Source organism: Ochotona curzoniae, unplaced genomic scaffold (genome assembly GCF_017591425.1).
Source record: "Ochotona curzoniae isolate NIBS_2020 unplaced genomic scaffold, NIBS_Ocur_1.0 contig_2688, whole genome shotgun sequence".
NCBI classification, from domain to species: domain Eukaryota; kingdom Metazoa; phylum Chordata; class Mammalia; order Lagomorpha; family Ochotonidae; genus Ochotona; species Ochotona curzoniae.
This window is the reverse complement of record NW_024465553.1, coordinates 4,740,212-4,759,191: the sequence shown is the minus strand read 5'-3', so window position 1 is coordinate 4,759,191 and position 18,980 is coordinate 4,740,212. Positions and strand designations below refer to the sequence as shown.

The window sequence follows — 18,980 nt, the reverse complement described above, 5'->3', positions numbered from 1 at the left end:
CATTCATGGAAAACTTGGGCACCATTACAAAGAAATGCAACACCCGAACCTGTGTTCAGAGCCAACCGCCACATTAATAACCTCATCAATTACCTCCTGGGCTTTTTACCATTTTAAAAATTTCATTTGAAATTTTATTTGAAAGAAAACAGACACACACATGGAAAGAGAAAGCGTGTGCTTCTACTTGTTGATGCATGAACATTCCCTGCCCCCTTTCGATGAGTTTCAGAAACACAAAGCAAATAAGAAGCAGCGTGTTCTCAGGCTGCCGACTTGCTTCACTGGTTTATCCAAAAACTGAATTTCCTGGAGCCTGTTTGAGAGCCACGTTCTCCTCTGATCCTGCCTGACGCTGTTCAGAGAAGACACTGAAGCAACCAGCCACCTGTCCTCCTCTTTCCGTCCCCGTCTGGTCCCTTAAATCTTATAAACCAGATGATTTTTTGTTGTTTTGGCTCCGGAGGTTCTTAAAGGAATTAGGGACAGGCGGTCAGAGCCAGACCTCCCCCCGACACAGGAACAGGCCTCTTATCACGTGCAAATTCCCAGCGACAGCAACCCCTCCAAGGCCAGGGCCAGAGGCTGCTGAGAACGGAGGAGGAACTTGACAGCAGGTCTTCTGTGTGCACAACATTACGGCTGTGCCTGCAATCGATGTCTTTGTTTGCCACCCCACCTTGGGCATTTTGTTGTAGGAGGCCAGTCCTGTTGTCACGTGAAATCGACAGGCAACATGAAGAGTGAGCGCCTCCTGCAGCTTCCTCCTGCTGACTTGCTGAAATGACTGAGTCTCAAACCCTGCACAGCAGCTTGGCCAAGCCAAGTGTCAGGTGTCTCATGGCCACCTGTGACAGTGGAGTCAGACCCTAGTTCAAGACACTAGGCTCCTAGCCTCTCTGGGATTTCCTGGGTGCTGGAAGCATCTTTTGTCTTATAGAGGCAACTCGGTGTGTTCCTAGACAGCTGGGGGATGGGAGCTGCTGATCAGAAGGACCAAGGCCTCATGCCTCTCCTCTGGGAAGGTGGGAGCTTCCTAATAACATCCCAGCCTGTGGATCAAAGCATGTCAGCATAATAGCCAAGACTCTGCATTTTAATATTCTTAAGGTTTATTTATTTTTATTGGAAAGGCATATCTATGGAGAGAAGGTGACTCCAAGTGGCTGCTACGGACAGAGCTGAGCAGATCTGCAGGATCCCAAGCCGTGGGCCGTCCTCTGCTGTCTATCCAGGTCGTGATTAGAGAGAGAGTTGAGAAAGTCCACTCTGAGGAGAACTGAGAGAACAGACAAGAATGCTGCTGGACTATGGCACTGTTAGAACTTTCTCTGAGATGTGAGACCAGCTGTGGGGCTGAAATACGAGTCCTTAGCCTTCACAGCTTTGTGCTGTAGCAGTGGCAGTCTGAGTGGCACTCAGCAGGTGCGTCAGTAACCCAGGAGAGGTGACTGGGGCTTGATGGGGAAGAAAGGCTGGTGCAAGCCAACCGTTGTTGAAGCTGCTTGGAAGGTACGTGGAACGTAGGCACGCTAGTCTGGGAGCATGTGTGGCTGGTTCTCATTTTCCAAACTGAAAAAGTTTGTAAAGTCAGTACCCAGGATTCTGGTCCGGACTGCCTGGATCCAGGTCTCAGCTGTGGGCTCGTTGGCTGGACCTGTAAAATGGGGGTGGCAGTAATGGTCCCTCTACTGCAGGACTTAACCTCTCATGTGCTTGGGAATGTATAAACAAAATAAAGACATGGACATGTGTCGCAGCTCCTCACGGGGGCCCGCCCAGGGAGGCTCTTCCCATCCTACCAACAGCCCTGGCACCTGTCTCGGACTGGCTGGCCAACATGGACAGAGCCCAGACTTGCCGCACGTGGGCCTGATGGTCATGCCAGGCAGGATGCCAGGCCTTGTGCCCGCTGCTCTTCAGTCCTCTATGTCTCCGTCTTCCACTCGGAGGCATTTCTAGAAAAGCAATGTCATGGGCACGGCCTGGTGCCTCTAGGTGCTTTCTGCCTGGATTCTGAGGGGCTCCTCTGCCCACAAGGGAGCTGGGCAGGGAGCAGAGGGCATGGGGCTTAGGCAAGACTTTGACCTGGGCAGGACTGTCAGGGCAGGGCTGCCGGGGCAGGACAGACCAGGCAAGGCTGACAGAGCAGGGCTGACAGGGCAGGACAGACCAGGCAAGGCTGACAGAGCAGGGCTGACGGGGCAGGGCTCACAGGCAGGGCTGATGGACCTAGGACAACCCAAAGCCTATAGGACTCCTAGAACACTGCCCCAGGAAGGGAGATTGCTGGACCTGATTCATGGCACCTGTCTCCAAAAACATCTTGGGATGTCCCTGGGGAGATGAACCTCTGCTGACTCCGTGTGCACTCTGCACGCTGCTCAGAAACAGCATGGAGGCAGGACCAATCCCTTCCCTTGAGGGACACAGGCTGTAATGGGACAGGCACACACGTGCTCACACAGAGACGTACACATCCACACACAGGCACACACGTGCTCACACATGGGTACACATCCACACACAGGAACAATGTGCTCACACAGACACACACATACATGCTCACAGGCACACACAAGCTTACACATGAGCACACACGTGCTCACATAGACACATGCTCACACGTGCACACATGCATGCTTGCATGCACACATGTGCATGCATTATTGCCAGGAGCAAATGCAAAGGCTGCACCAGGAGAGCAGCTCAAGAGATCCCGGGATCAGAAGGGCTGGTGGGGCGCAGCACTGCAGTCAGGGTTGGGAGATGTAGCTGGCCTGCCAGGAGGATGGCAGGAAACAGAGACTCCCTCAGTCCTACAGTCCTACAGCCATAGGTGTGACCGAGGCAGAGGGACCTGGAGCTGGGAGTGGGAAGTATGGGAAGAGCTGTCGGCAAAATTCATTGTCTTGTACCTGTCCGCACTGACCACTGACCTGTCTGCTCCATACAGCAGCAGGCAGAGGCAGGGGAAGGTTCTGGAGCAGCCCCATCAGACCATGAGAAGAATGAGGTGAGATGTGCATGCCAGGGTCCCCCAGTTGGTGACACAGGTCCTGGCAGCACACGTGTTTGGGTCCACTAGGTCTGTGCAACCTGCCTGCATATCCCTTTACTACTTAGGAACTGCAACTTCCTCTCAGCTACCTAAACAGAAAGTAAGTAGCGTCTGTCCTTCAAGAAACATGGCTTGAAACAAGAAATGGTCTGAGAGATGAAGAGCTGTGAGAATCTGGCTGATTCCCTTTGTGTGACAGTGACAGACCCCTGAACCCGCATCATTGAGACTCAGGGAGGTTTATTTCTGGCTCTTGGTACAAGGGCCTGGAGAGCCCAGATTGGGCAGCCACCTGTAGGGAGGGTGTGATGCTACCTCAGCTCATGGCAGAAAATGGGAGGGCAGTGAGGGCAGGTGCAAGAGAGAGGATGCAGGCTGGCCCCGAGGTGAATCTGGTCCTGTGAGATTGTGACCTTCCCGAGGACTGCACCTGCCCGCCCTGCCACCTCCAGGAGGAAATGAGTTTGCAACATGAGGACCTGACGGTGTGTGCCAGTCATGGCGAGGATGCGACAGGTGTCGCTGGGCAGGTGTCAGAGGCAGCCAGGCCTCTGCTGGGGCCCTGGGGTGCCATCAGAAGGGGAGACCTATGGATTCAAGGGTCTTTGCAGTGTGCAGAGATGCTTCCTGGCTCCCACTCGCAGCCACAGAGCACAGGGGAAGGGGACTCCCCCCATTTCCTTCCCACCCTCTTCAGTGCTTGCTTGGAGCTCCTGTGGCGTAGGGTAAACTCACTGGAAAAAAGGCACAAGTGGGTCTTTGTTGCATCCCTGTGGATGAGGGGGCCTTGGTCAGAAAACAGAGGTGGGAGGAAGCTGGCCAATCTGCATGCCTTTACGCCGGACGTGTCAGGAGCGCAGAGTGGCTGAAGCCCAGGAGAGGCCAGCAAGGCAGGACAGAAGGCTGTGTGTTCCCATCCTACCTGGGGCCCTCGCAACCCCAGAGATAGCAAGTGGGGACCCCCCGTCACCTGCTTGAGGAAGATCCTCCCAGCACCTGCTGTTTCTCCAACTCCCTCCAGATGCCAGGAGCAGTGTGTCCCCTGTCCCCTCAGCACCCCACAACAAGGAGGCCCTGGGTCTGTGAGATGATGACTTTATGCACAGTGAGGTCACAGCCTCCCAGGCCCCAAGAGGAAGGCTCCTGGGAGGCCAATGGGCTGGCTCTGAGACGAGACTGGAATTTATTTCTGATGGCTCCGGAGCCAGTGTTTATATGAGTCAGTGAAGGGAAATAGCTTTAAAGCAAGTTTTTTTGGACAGATTTCTGAGCGAGATGTGTACAAGTGAATCAGAATGTTAGATGTAATACCCAAACCATCCCTTTAGAATGAGGAGAGGGGTGGGCATTTGACTCAGCAGTTGAGATGCCACTTGGGATACCCCCAGCCCATAGTGGAGGTCAAATCCTGGCTCCACTGCCAACTCAAGGTTCCTGCTAACGCACCTTGGAGTCATGGTCCAAGAGCTTGGCTCCTGCCACCCACATGAAAAACAAGGATGGAGGTCCTGGCTGCTGCTGCATCCTGGTCCAGTCCCAACTGTTACAACCATTTGGGGAGTGAGCCCATGGAGGGAATATGGCTGCCTCTGTCTCTCTGCCTGTCTAGTAAGTACAAACAAATTTGAAATAAAGTGAGGAAATCTGGCCACAGAGGACCCTCCTCTACCCCACCCTGCCAGGTATCACCAGGAGGGGCCTCCTAGACCCCACCCTGGCCATGCAGGTCCCTCCTGTGTCCCTCCCCACCGGGTCTCACTAGGAAGCCTCTCTTGTGCCCCTCCCTACCAGGTCATGCTAAGAGTCCCCTCCTCCTCCCCCACTCCTGGTCTCACCAGGAGGATCCTCCTGGTTCTGTAGATGAGGACAGGGAGGCCCAGAGAGATGAACATCCAACCACCAGCCCATCCCACATGACTGGAGGAGCCCAGATGCACCCACCAGGCACAGCAGGAAGGCTTAGTTAAACTCGGTAAATGGAGAGGCGTCCACCTGAGGTTCTCTCCATGGCCGTGAGCAGCACAGGGAGCCCCTACAAGAAGCAAGCTGTGCTTCGGGGGGCTCCAAGGTTAGGATAGTCATGGCCTGACCCCGCCTCTCCTGTTCTCATGATCTGATCCAGCAGAAGCTATGAACTCTGGCTCAACCCTGGCAACAGAGCTGGGGCAGTCAGTCACCTCTTCCCCCAGCTCCCCACCCTCCCTTGGCTCTCATTGGCTGAGCCCAAAGGCAAGCCAGTTGGCAAACAGCCTATGTCACACCCTCCAGGGTGGAGAAGTCAGGAGGAGACCGGGAGCAGACACGCCAGCTCTCCTATACAGGATTCTGATTGGGATACAGTGCCAGGGGAGGTGCGAGAAAACCACCAGAGTCACTCTGGGCTCCCAAATTGTCCCAGTCCTTACACCTCCTGCTCTCTGGGCATGGGGAGAAAGGAGCTCATGCTGGGAAAGGGAGCAGTGTATGCAGCCATTTGCATACACACTGAATCAGCCAGGATCCAGCTGGGCTGACTGAGCCAAGCACCTAAGCAAGAGGACTCATGACTGAGGTCAGCACTGGACCTCCCCATAGTGAGCCTCACAGCTGGCAATGTCCCAGGGGGACGGGAGGCCCCGCAGGTGGACCGAGGTCCCTTCAGTACATGCCCAACTCCAAAGGTGCCCCATGGGGTCTTCTCCCTCCCCACCAAATTTCTAGCACCTGATAGATGTTCAACAATTCATAAAAAGCCTTAACAGTCATAGAGGCAAGCAGTGGTCTCCCATCTACTCTCCAAATATCCACAACAACCAGGGCTGGATTAGGTCAAAGCCAGGAGCCAGGAGCTTAGTCCAGGTCTCCTGCGTGGGTGGAACCCAGGTAATTGAACCATCACCTGCTGCCTCCCAGGGTGCCCATTAGCAGGCAGCTGGAATTGGAAGTGGAGTCGGGACTCAAGCCCAGCCACTGCCTTACATGATATGAGCATTCCAAATGGCATCTTAACTGCCAGGTCAAATGCCCACCTCTACAGAGCTTTTCTATACAGATGTTTCACATGTGACCCCTAACCTTGGAATTTTCTCTCCACGAACAGGGAGGCCCCTCTGAAAGGTCAGCTACTGGATTTTTCCCTGACTTCCCCTCCGGAGGCAGCAGGGGGACTCTGATGCTCATGGCGTCTTTTGCAGTGGCGAATCCTGTTCTCAACTCTGCTTCTGGGTCCACTTCAATCTTTCCTGGTGTTTGACCAAGTGTCTCCCACTTCACTTCCTGCTGACACCTCTGCCTTTTCTCTCCGTAATGTGCACAAGTTTCCTGAGCTGTCATTGCCTGATCTCCATGCTCCATAACTGAATTAGAAGATGAAGTTTATGCACACTTCTGTAGTTCACAAGTGGGAAAGCTGGGACAGGCAGACCCATGGTGACACCCGTACACGTGTGCACGCACACAACACTTTACATCCACCCTAAGCGAGAGTACAAGATTATCAGGGTCCTGGAGAGAGAACGAAGTATGGAATAGAAAGAGGGCTTGAAACCCAGCCCCACTCCCCAGCTCTCCCCAGTCACAGGATTCAGACAAGTCACCCCCGCTCTCTTGCGCCTGCAGCTCTACCCACATTCAGATAGAGAGATATCATCAGTGAGAGCCCCCGGGGCAGAGGTTGTTCCCTTCCCACCTGAGCTGCAGGAGAGACCCCAAGGCTTGGAGCCTGAGAGTGCCTTGTACCAGTGACCACCAGCAGGCAAGGACAAGCTCATCTGTGACTGTCCTCGCATTGGGCTCAAAGCCCCTGAAGACCCACATCTAACTCACTCCCATCATGGTCCCCCACAGTAGGCCCCAACCCATATAGGATACCTCTGCCACTCACAGCCACACCTGGAACTCTGAAAAGGGCCTGACACATGCATGCAGGTTCCAGGCTAAACAGGTGCTCTTCCCCTCTCCCAAGTCATCCCCTACCCCCTCTCCCTCTGTGGGAGGTGGCAGCACCTGGGGTCATTCAGCACCTCCTTCACCTACCCCACCCCAAGCCTCTGTGTCCAGCTGATCCCCAGGCAAGTGTGTGTCACCAGGGCTGTGCTTTCCATCTCCATCACCCCCTGCCCAGACGAATGGGCAGCACCTGCTCATCCCACCACAGTGCCACCTCCAACAGCTGCCAGGGCCCAGCACACATTCACGCCAAGCTTTTCATGCTGGGGCAGTGTTTGGCTCAGCAGCTAAGGTGTCCGTTATGAGCCCTGCATCCCATATTGGACTTCCTGGGTTTGAGTCCTGGTTGTGATCTGGATTCCAGCTTCCTGCTAATGCCCGCAGATCATGGCTCTGGGGACAGGGTTCCTGCCATCCACAAAGAAGCCCTGGATGGAGTTGCCAGCTCCTGCTTTGGGCTTGGTGCAGCTTCAGCACTGGAGGAAACTAATTATAGAAGCTCACTTTCTCTCTCAAAAAAAAAAAAAAAAAAAGCAAACCACTTCTTCCTTCACTCATTCTCTCTGCCACCATCCTTTACTCCTGCTCTACTCCATTTTCCATCACTATAGCAAAATACTTGCGGCAGAAAGCTTGAAAAGGAAAGAGGTCATTTCGAGGCAGGTGCAGCACCTAGGGGCCTTCATCAGCAATGGTCTCCTCGCTCACAGTCCCAAGACAACACAAAGCATCCCTTTGTAGCGATAAGGAGCAGCACATGTGCATGGCTGGTCTCTGTCCTTCTCCTTCCAAAGCCACCAGCATTCAGTCGTCCCACCCTGACGCTCTCATCCAATCACTACCATCAGGCAAAGCTCCTGCCTTAACTGCCTCACTGTGGGGCCTGAACGTCAGCACTAACGCCTGGGGGGCCAGTCAGCTCTTGTCTAAAGCTCCGCCTTCCTGCTCTTCCTCAGCTGTCCCCTGCAGCACCCACTTGGCCTCCCAGACACTGGGCAGGGACCCTGCTTGGTGCCCTCACGGAAGCTTGCGTTTGCCGTCACGGCACTCAGATCTGGCCACGAGGATCCAGTGACTGTCGTCTGGCTCCACCATTACACCACAAGCTCCGGGAGCAGGCGCTGTGTCTCTTCTCCCCACAGCAACCACAGCACCCAGGATGCAGGAGGCACCTCACATTACAGGCTCCGTTCCCCTCCCTGGTGGAGAACATGAGGGCTTCATGCGGCCAGCCCCTTGCTGCCCTCTCACCATCTTGTCTCCTCTGGTCAGCCCAGGTGCAACCTCCCTCACATCTCCGTCTGAGCCCAGATGTTCGCCGCCTGGAAGGCCTCCATGTTCCTGTCTACCTATGATGACCCCGTGCCCACCATGGCCTCTCTTGGGTGAGTCACAGGGTGCCCCCCAGGCACTGTGCAGGAGCGGGGGGTGCAGACAACTTAGAGAAGCCCCAGGAGACCTGGAACTTCACATCTTGGACAACGGTTGAAGGAACGGGCAATGCTAAGTCCAGAGCCAACAGCTCACTCGCCGCAGGAGCATCGGGAGCCGAGGGATGATCTGTGGGGCTGGGATGGGTAGAGAGGAGCACCACTCTGGCTGTCACAGGGGAGCTCTTCCTGATGAACCTGGAAATGAAGGCTCTCAAAGAGTTGCACTCTGAAGTTCATGTCCAATGCATCCCACGTGTGCCACCTTGCCGAGCACGCTGAATGTCTGCAGCACGTGGCAGATTCTGATGCAGGGGACCCACAACACTCTCCAGAGAGGATCTGAAAGGAGCTAGTTCAGAACCAAAGCAGAGGAAAGCAAGGTCAGTCCTGGAGCAGGGCAGCCTGGGCTCTGGGTCCCATGGCCAACGCAGCCTTCCCGTGGAGACAGTCAGCTGGCTGCCATCACCTGGCACCAGTGTTCCCAACTCCACACCCACTTGGAGTCTTCCCATCACCTTTCATCTTCTCTGCTCTCCTGTCACCTACTAGCCATGTGAGGATCAGCTCCACAAGCCCAGGCCAAGGGCTGGACGGAAGTGGCTGGCCACTGGAGGTCCTCCCTGCAGAGCACTCGGGAGCATGGAGCACACAGCTCATCTTCTGGGCTTCAGCTGCAGGAGGGACAGACTGAGGAGTCAGCCACGGTGGAAGGCTTCACAGAGGCCGAGTGTCACTGTGGCTGGCTTCCCCTAGAGCGAGGAAACTGCCGTGCGCTTTCTGACTCACACCATTGTGGCCACCGTGGGTAGGGAACAAACCCCTAAGAGCACCACAGCTGGGGCGGAGGAGCCAGATCGCTCCTTCTGAAGGGAGGATGAGCTCCAAAGCTTGGACACAGAGACTGTTCTAGAACCTTTTCCCCACACTCTTGTCTCCATGCTTAGTGTCCTAGAGTCACAGCCTCACGCCCAGAGCATCCAGGAGAGCCACTCTTATTCCCTTATTCTCTTAGTTCTTTCTGCCTTCCCCCACCCCAGCATCCAATGCCACCTTCTAGAACTAGAACATACCAGCAGTGTTTCCACATCTTTCTCTGCTTGGTCTGTCCTCTTTCCTCCCTGTCCCTTTGTTGAAATCCTCCTTATCCTTCAAGATCCAGCTCCAAGTCATCTCCAAGCTCTCCACCCATCACCACTCTGGTCCAGTGTCCCACACGCCGTACCCTGCAAGCTGAGCCCCAACTACCAGGGACTTGGGCAGGGCAGGCAATAATCTTCCCAGGGATTCCTGTGTCCAGGCCAGATGCCCAGCCCAGGGCAGAATGCTTCCAGGATGAAAGCATTCATTTAAGGGGTTACTCACAAATGCGCAGTCTGGCTCCAGGCTGCCAGTCAGCTACTCTGGGAGGCAGAGGGGCTGTTCCTGGAAAATCCCAGCATCTCTCATGTAACCTGTGGCTCAGACTGCCCTCCCTGATACCGAACCTGCTGGGAAGAGCCTCCTTGGGTCTACGTGCTCTCGGCCACACTGCACATCACCAGGAGGACCTGCCCTGCCCCCTGCAGCAAGTGGCCAGCTTTTCCCTGTGCCTTCATAGCCCCTCTTAGGTTCTTTGTCTTTCTTTCTCTCTCTCTCCTTTCTCTCATTAACAGAAAGCTGGAGTCGGGAGCTGATATGGGATGCTGTCATCGTAACCACAGGCTAAATGCCCGTTCCCAAATCCACTCTGTGACTGGCACCTTGCACCTGTCACGGAAGGGAGAGCAGAGAAAGCAAGGTGGAAGCTCAGAGAGGTCACACAGTTTATCCAAGACTACACAGCGAGGGCTGTCCGAACCCCTGGCTCTTGGCTGGGGGAAGAGATGAATGAACCTCGGACAACACCACTTCTAGAAAGCAGCCCCTGCCCATTGACCTGGGAGCCTCGCCTGAGCATGAAGGAGGCTTACTGCTGGGGCCGCTGGTTCTGAAGCACGAGCCTGCAAACAGTGGGTGCTGCTGTTTGACAATGGTTGTTTAATAGTTGGCAAAAACACTAGGGTTTATTGAGCCAAATGCAAACGTCATCCCATTTTGCGTTAGTACAACAAGGTACCTGGGGCAGGCAAACTTCCTACAGGACAGGCTGACTTAGCCCAGAGTTGTGGAGATTCAGGGCAAGGCAGTCACTCTCACAGAACAAGGGAGGGTTGTTGTAGAACCTGCAAACCTGGGCCCCTCAGCCGAGGCAGAGAAAGCCAATTGCTGGCATTGGGTGATAGAAGAAAGCAGGTGTTTACGGCCAACTGCAGAACAAGGAGCTGGGCAGCTCCTGGAGGAGTTAGGGGTGAAGTTTCTTATGGATTGAAATTAGAGCTGAAAGGTGTGTGCCTATCTCATGTCCAAGCCCCTGGCTGCTCCGTGGAGCTCCTGGCCTTCATCAGGTCAACATGCCACGCTCCATAGGATGGCCAGGTGGGCTCCCGTCACTCTAGTGGGGAGTTAGATGCAGATGGGAGCTGATTCTGCCCCAGACCTGGAATTTCTCTGCCTGGTCCTGGAATTTCTCTAAACAAATCCCTCCCAACAGAGTTTTATCTGTTGAGGAAGTAAATGAGTTCTTTTTTATTTTTAAGATTTATTTATTTATTTGAAAAGGAAAGTTACAGAGTGAGAGAGAGAGAGAAATCTTTCAACCTACAGTTCAAACCCCAAATGGCCACAATGATCAGTGCTGGGCTAGTCTAAAGCCAGGAGCCAGGAGCTTCTTCTAGGTCTCCCACGTGGGTGCAATGCTTTCTCAGCCATAACCAGGGAGCCAGATCAGGCATGGAACAGCCAGGACATGAATCAGTCCCCGTACAGAGCGTCAGCTCTGCGAGTGGCTGCTTCACCTGCTACCCCAAAGCACCAGCCCCACAGATGCCTCCTTGAGTCTGGGGGTTAGCAGCTTGTCGGGCTAACAGTACCACTCCTTCATCAGTGGATTCTTTGTGATGAAGCAGAGGCTGGCACACGCTGGGCTAAGGGACACAGACAGGAGGCTGGTCCTACCTTCAGCAGGTGGGGTTTGGGGTGCGCACTTGGATCTGCTCTGCCCTGCATCCTATGAGGCAGATGGCCAAGGAAGAGTGTGGGAGAAGATGGGTTGGGTCTCAAAACAGGAAGCTAAAGACAGATAGAGGGGTCAGGCTCCTGCTTTCCAACAACCCACTCAGGAGACCAGGATTCCTCCAAGCACATGCAGCTGAGAGGGTTCCATATTATCTTCTCAGGAAACCACCCTGAAGCCCAAGCCCCAACCCAGAAACCTGTGAGAGGACCAACAATGTCCAAACCCCAATAGCACATGGGGCTGGCGCAGGTTACCCCTTGTCTCGGGTCTCCACTGTGACCCTACAAAGGTTCATTCCCATTTCACGGGTAAGGTCATTGAGGGTCATTGAGATTAGGCCAAGGTCCCAGAGTTAATAAATATGGGAGCCAGAATCTGAACCCAGAAGGACTCTGGCATCCTCTGACATGGGGTATGTTCTTCGTTAGGGAGACAAGACATGGGCAGAGGGACTGTGGGCTCGCGATGAGGCCGGACTCTTCCCATCTGGCATGCCAGTCAATCACTGGTTTGTGGCAAGCCTGGGAGAGGCAAGGAGATGAACGACTCCCTCGGGAGGAGTCCATGCAATAAGGAAAGAATGTGTTGTGGGTTTTCTCATCACAGAAGCTTCCAGGAGGTGCCTGAGGCTCTTGGTTGTTAATGCCAGTGGTGGATGCTGGCCAGGAACTAGCCTGGGAGAGCAAGGCCATCTCAGGTTAGGCTCAAGAAAAGGGGGGATTTCTAAGACCCCAGAGTGTCAGGGGTCCCCGGACCTGAGCCCCGAGGGCCAGCCCAGAAAGGACCTGAGGGCCAGCCTGATGTCCACTAAGTGTGTGAGCCACTTTGGCCCTCCCCTGCCCGTGTCCCACAGTCCCTCCTGACTCTAGGAACCAGGAGGTGTGACGACCTCTTTTCCACTTCCTTTCAGTGCGGAGATGATCAACGTCACCTCTCAAGTGCTTGCACCTGCTCTCAATGGGACGCCTCCCCAGGGCGAGCACTGCCCGGACACCGAGTGGTGGGGCTGGCTCAACGCCATTCAGGCCCCCTTCCTCTGGGTTTTGTTCGTCCTCGCCGCCCTGGAGAACATCTTTGTGCTCAGCGTCTTCTGCCTGCACAGGAGCAGCTGCACAGTGGCCGAGATCTACCTGGGGAACCTGGCAGCGGCCGACCTGATCCTGGCCTGCGGGCTGCCCTTCTGGGCCGTCACCATCGCCAACAACTTCGACTGGCTCTTCGGCGAGGCCCTGTGCCGCGTGGTGAACACCATGATCTACATGAACCTGTACAGCAGCATCTGCTTCCTGATGCTGGTCAGCATCGACCGCTACCTGGCCCTGGTGAAGACCATGTCCATGGGCCGCATGCGCGGGGTACGCTGGGCCAAACTCTACAGCCTGGTGATCTGGGGGTGCACCCTGCTCCTGAGCTCGCCCATGCTGGCCTTCCGGACCATGAGGGAGTACTCAGACGAGGGCTACAACGTCACAGCCTGTGTGATTGCCTACCCGTCACGCTCCTGGGAGGTGTTCACCAACGTGCTGCTGAACCTGGTGGGCTTCCTGCTGCCCCTGGGGGTCATCACATTCTGCACAGTGCAGATCCTGCAGGTGCTGCGCAACAATGAGATGCAGAAGTTCAAGGAGATCCAGACAGAGAGGAAGGCCACGGTGCTGGTGCTGGCCGTACTGCTGTTGTTCGTGGTGTGCTGGCTGCCCTTCCAGGTAAGCACCTTCCTAGACACGCTGCTGCGCCTAGGCGTCCTCTCGAGCTGCTGGGACGAGCACGTCGTCGACGTCATCACGCAGATCAGCACCTACGTGGCCTATAGCAACAGCTGCCTCAATCCGCTAGTGTACGTCATGGTGGGCAAGCGCTTCAGGAAGAAGTCCCGCGAGGTCTACCGGGGGGCGTGCCCCAAGGTGGGCTGCGTGCCGGAACCCCCACAGATGGAGAGCTCCATGGGCACGCTGCGAACCTCCATCTCAGTGGACCGCCAAGTCCACAAGCTGCCAGAGTGGACAAGGAACAGCCAGTGACCCCGCCCCGGGCTACCACGCAAGCACACAGGTTCTTAGGGGCAGCTCAGCTCTGTGGCAGGGGCCTGGGAAGCAGTGATGAGAAAATGCAATGGGCGTGGCTATGAGGACAGGCGCCCTCAGGCACTGCCCAGGGCGCAAAACACAACAGCTCACTGGCATCCCTGGCCACCAGCTTGCTCTGTCTCAGGAGCGGAGGGCATTGCAGGCAGGGACTGGAGTGGCTGAGCTTCCTTCCAGACAGTGGCTCTCCTGCCACACTGCGGCAGCTCCAATCATCAGGGAGAGCAGCCACCCCAGCTTTGGGGTCACAGCCGAGTGTTGGTGATCACCCCAGATTACTTGAAGGGGTTTGGATTAATGAAGGTTAAACTCTGAGAGGTCCCTGGTGGGAACCCAGGAGGCCAACGTCCTGCAGCCCCACTCCATGATGGGCTAGGTGATCCATGCAAAGGAGAACCAGGTCGGCATAGACACAGCACCTGCTGGCTGTGCCACCCCAGGCACGAGGGAAGCAAGAAAAGACACAGTCTGTGTCTTGAACGAACCTGGAATCCTGGACACCCAAATAAGCATGACTGGGCACTCGCAACCTCTGAATCATTCAGGATGTCGCCAAGCTGGACGCCGTGTGCACACAGGGAGGGCAGGGGCACGAGGAGCTGAGGTCCCAGCTCAGCCAGGTGCCCAAGCCGGATTCTATGGGGACATGGAGTGGGCAGAGGCAGCAGGAGCCGAGGTCCTGGCTCAGCCAGGCGCCCAGGTGCCACGTCCCAGCCTTAGGCTCCTCTTTTGTAACAATGCTGCTGCGATGAAGAGCAGAGGCAGCGGGCACACAGGGCTTTGGAAAGCAACAGGTGCTATGTATACACAAGGTCTCTCCAGGCACCCCCAGTGGGGACACAGGGATGTGAAGGCTGAGAAACAGCTGTGTTAGAAGAGACCCCGGATGGGGAGCCAGGGCGATGGACGGTGCCTATGCAGTGTGAGTGCAGGGTGAGAGGCTGCACGTTACCCTGGAGCACTCCCTCCTCCATCCAAGGACTGGGGTGGGCTGCCGCCTCCCAGTGGTCACTGAGGGGTCCTCACACTGTTGGAGGTACCCCTGGGTGCCTCGGTACTGTGCTGGCTCCCCAATAAAGAACACAGTCCTTTAAAAGACCTCAAAAGCTGTCCCATGGTCAGTGTTTCCTGTGTAAACCCACGTCTCTCCATGCCGCATTAATAAACGGATGAGGAGTTTTCATGCAGATCTGTCCTTTGTTGCAATTCCTGAAACAGGCCCTGAGTTCTGCTTTAGGCCCAGGAGGCCCCACCCTTGCCGGCTGCTCGGCGAATGCCATCCCCACAGCCACGCCGGGATGCAGGTGCTCCGGGCAATCACAGGTCCACGGTGTGGAAACAGGCTGAGAAGGAGGGCATGTGCTGCTGGGACCACACAGTTCCCAAGGCGGGCGCTTGGGAGCTGAGTGACTTCTGCAGGGCTGGCTCAAGAGCCAGGGCCGTGTCCGTAGGGTAGCCTCAACTTGGCTTCCTCAGAGCCGGGGGCAGACACATTGCGAGGCTCATGGCTCGTCCTGCACAGGCCGTCCAGCTCAGCTGTGTGAGCTTTCCCTCACTTGCGCAGTCACACGTCATCCCCAAACATGAGTCTCACCCCGGGAAGAAAGCCCACATCCATCAGCAGCCATGTCCCCCCCTGCCTCCCCACAGCATCCAGCAAGCCACTAACCCTTCCTCTTCTGCACCGTCCTGGTCTGGACACTTCTCGCAGACTCATGCAGCACTTGCCTCGAGGGTCTGACTTTTCCCATCTGCCTGACACTGAGCTAGAACATTCCACTGTGGGAGAAGACCTTGGGGACCTACCTCACTCTGCCACTCACTGACCCGTATGATCCCCCAAGTCACCCACTCACCCTATCTTTGACATCTGTCGCCTCCGTGAAATGGAAAGATGACATGGCAAGGATGCCTGGCCCAGTCAGACAGTGACCTGCAAAAGGACCGCCTTGGCTGAGGAGCCAGGTGCCTGAGTGCCACCTTGGCTCTGCCGTACCCTAAGCACGGGCAGGGTCACTTAGCCATGTTGGAGGGTTTGCACAGCCTGAGTGAGCTGAAGCTGTGACAAAGAGTATCTCCCCCCACCTGTGTCTACCTGGAAGCTGAGCTTGTGGCTTTATTTGGGAAGATGGTCTCTAAATAATTAAGTTTAGGTGGCCCCGCATCTCATGGTCACAATACCTGGGTTTGGGTCTCAGCCCCAGCCACAGGGGAGACCTGATTGGTCAGTTGTTTGGACAGCAAACAACTCACAGTAAGTGAGCAGTAAATCTTTACAAACAAAACTAAAAACACACTGGTTCCTAAGGAAAACTCCTTTTGTTCATGCCCCATTCATTGCTGAACATCCAGGCTGATGGCAGACGGATACAAGAACAATTCCACGTGGGTGACTGCTGGGAGAGAGGTTAGGAAACAGGCAGACATGCCCATGGCCATCCACGCACCGTATCCTTTGAACAGCTTTGTGGTGCCACAGTAGCATTTCCTGGGTGTTTATTTGCTCCTTGGAGCAAGGCAAGGCAGGAGTGCAGCCCTCAGGATGCCCAAACTGTGTATCAGAGTGCTGGGTTCAAATCCTGGCTCCACAGCTGATTCTAGCCATCTACTAAGGTGTGCCTTGTGAAGCAACAGTGCTCGCTCAAGTACCAGGGTCCCTGCCACCCACGTGCGAGCTCCCCATGCAGCCCCTGAGGCAGAGCATCTGCCTGGCAAGCCCCGGGTGATGTGGGCATCTGGGAAGTGAACCAGCAGATGGGGGACCCCTCACCAACACCCCCACTCCCTCAGAGCCCCCCTCACTTGGGGCTTACACTGTTGGTTTGCCTTCCTTGCACCATGCCAAGAGCCTGCACAAGGCCTGCCCAAGCTTCGGGGCTAAGTGGTACTCACAGGAACAGTGAGTAATGGGGGCAGGGGGCTTGAGCATTGAATATGTTTTTATTTATTTTTTTTTTTCTTGAGAGGCAGATTTACAGACGGAAGGAGAGAGAGAGCCATGCAAGGGCCCTGTGGTGAGAGGGGATGTGGTGTGTCCTGAATGGAGTTTCTAGCTCCTGGTTTTGTCCTGGTCAAACCCCACAGTAAGGAGAGGGGGAAGTGAGTGGGCCGTCTCAGTGGGGACTTAGTGGGGACAGAGGCTGCATCTGTCACTCGTGGACCAAGTCATAGCCTAGTGTTGTGTATGGACAGAGCCTGGCAGGCCTTCAGACTGGCCCCTAGCCAACACAGTGAGCAGTTACCCCCAGTAACAGTCCCTCCTGAGTGCTGCCTTGGGGTACACTTACCCATGGAATTCTCGGTTCCCCCATTGCCCAGACGGAAAAGAGCTCAGCTCTAAACTCTCCTTCTCCCTGGGCTGCAGACCCAGGGGGGTTCCTCCACCAAAGACCTGGGACCGGGCTGAGCCTGGTGCTGGGTCGTCAGCTCAGGCCAGCGTGGGGAGGTCCTTCCTGGGAAACACGCCTAGGCAGGCGAGGCCAGCAGGCACTGGGAGCCTGAGGGCCACCTGCTCTGCGAGGGTCTGCCTCTGGGGGTCACAGCAAGACCACAGAGTGGGGGCCATGGTCCCCCAGGTTCAGGTTGCTGTGTTGCAAAGGGACAAATCCAAGTGTCCCCTGCATGTCAGCTTGCAGAAGGATAGGCTGGAGGAAAGTGTATGGGAAGTCCCAGTGGGCAGCCCACTCTCATGTGATGGGAAAGAGGGGGTCTACCACAGCTGGGGACAAGGGGACAGCTCTCTCCCCACTGCCGGAGGTCAGCCCAGCTGGGCTGAGTTCCCAGCTGCTGCAGGCCGAGACGATACTAGAGAGAGAGCCCAGGAGCCTGTGAGCCAAGTGGGGCCCCTGGAGCTAGCGCCTGAGTGCTATTTGTAGAGAGGATGGTATTGCTACAAACATGCTGAGCAAAATGTGCTGGAATCTTCCAGTGAAGCCATCAGACAAGAACAGAAAAAGACAAAGTGACTCCAGGCTTGAGTGGCTGGCATTCTGGAATATGACCCTGTGTGTCCCAGTGTCCCCAACTACCCCAAACATTAAGGTTCATTTGCAGCCAATACATGTGGCAGGAAGACCAGTGTGCTTGGGCTGCCTATCCAGCAGCCTTAAGAACAAGCCCAGAGCAGGCTGGCCTGTTTCATCCAGCTGGGGGACAGCAGGGGAGGGCTCCTGGACCTGGGCCGCTCCTGGATCTGGGCCACTCCTGGACCTGGGCCGCTCCTGGACCTGGGCCCCTGTGCCCCCACATGGGACACCTGGATGAAGTTCCCAGCTCTTGGCTTTGTCCTGGTCCAACACCACATGTTGCAGGCATTTGGGAGGTGAATCAGCAGACTGACCTCTCTCTCTGCCTCTCACTCTCCACCTTTCAAACAAAATACAGAAAGAAAGAAATGTGCCTGCTCGTTCAATTTAAGATCTAAGATCTAAGGCATCAAGAGGAAACTTCTGGAAAAGTCAAGAGCCCAGTGAAGTTTCAATCACAGAAAAAGACAATACCAAGGAAGGGGCAGATGCTGTAGCCCCCAGGGGAGCCCTCTGTCTCGGCTCTTTGGGGGTCCCTTCCCCGGAAGCCAGGAGTCAGTCCTGCATCCCCAGGGAGGAGCGTGAGGTTTCAGGGGTCGATGGCGTAAGTTCTCATTCTCCATGGGAGGACCTTGCTGCCCACAGCGCAGAGGACACCAAAAATGCCTGGTCAGGAACCCAAGGGTTAAGAGGGGCCCACCTGACGTATTGTACTTGCCACTGAAGCAAGTCTCAAGACTGCCAGGGAAGATTAAGGAAAAGTACCTCAGAGCTGACTCAGCTGGCAACAGTGTGTGAGTCAAATGCTTTTCCAGTCCTCTGTTTGTACAACGGGCCCAGACTGATGGATTCCTGGCAGGTCCAAGGCCCTTCCAGGCCAACACTCAGATGGATATTCAAGCGGGCTGCAGCCTAAACCCCCACAGAACCACCACCACCACCTCCCCTCCACTTTCCCTCCCCGCCACCAGGAACCCACTGCAATTGGGGCGGAAGTCATGGCCCCATGTCGCAGATGCCCTGAGCCCTGCAGGAAGGTGGGCGTGCCCACGTGGGTCCCAGGCACAGCTCAAGCAGGCTGGCGCCTCCCGCACCCAGAAGGGAACCCTGACTGAATCAGTTGTTACCATCTCCTAAGGGCGAAGGGAAAGGCCAGCCTCTCCTCCCCACACCCCAGCTTCCTCCTCCGCCTCCAGAGATTCACTTTTTGGGCAGTCGCCCCGTGATGTCATGGGGGGGCAGCATTTAAGGGGCTGTGCTTCCACAGGGCTTCCCAGGATCCCCTCCACAGACCGCTGCTCCCGCCGTCAGTCAAGGTCGGCTGCCTCTGAGTGAGTACCGTTCTGTCTTCCTCTC

The 18,980-nt window shown here is 55.7% G+C and overlaps 1 protein-coding gene across 1 annotated transcript; it reads left to right on the top strand.

Annotated features, from left to right (window-relative positions):
• The first annotated feature begins 8,299 nt into the window (after window positions 1-8,299).
• BDKRB2 (bradykinin receptor B2) lies at window positions 8,300-13,611 on the top strand. The gene is made up of 2 exons (XM_040975556.1): window positions 8,300-8,373; window positions 12,426-13,611. The coding sequence occupies exons 1-2, from the start codon at window positions 8,300-8,302 to the stop codon at window positions 13,534-13,536; spliced, it is 1,185 nt and encodes a 394-aa protein (XP_040831490.1). The 3' UTR covers window positions 13,537-13,611.
• Window positions 13,612-18,980: the final 5,369 nt, after the last annotated feature.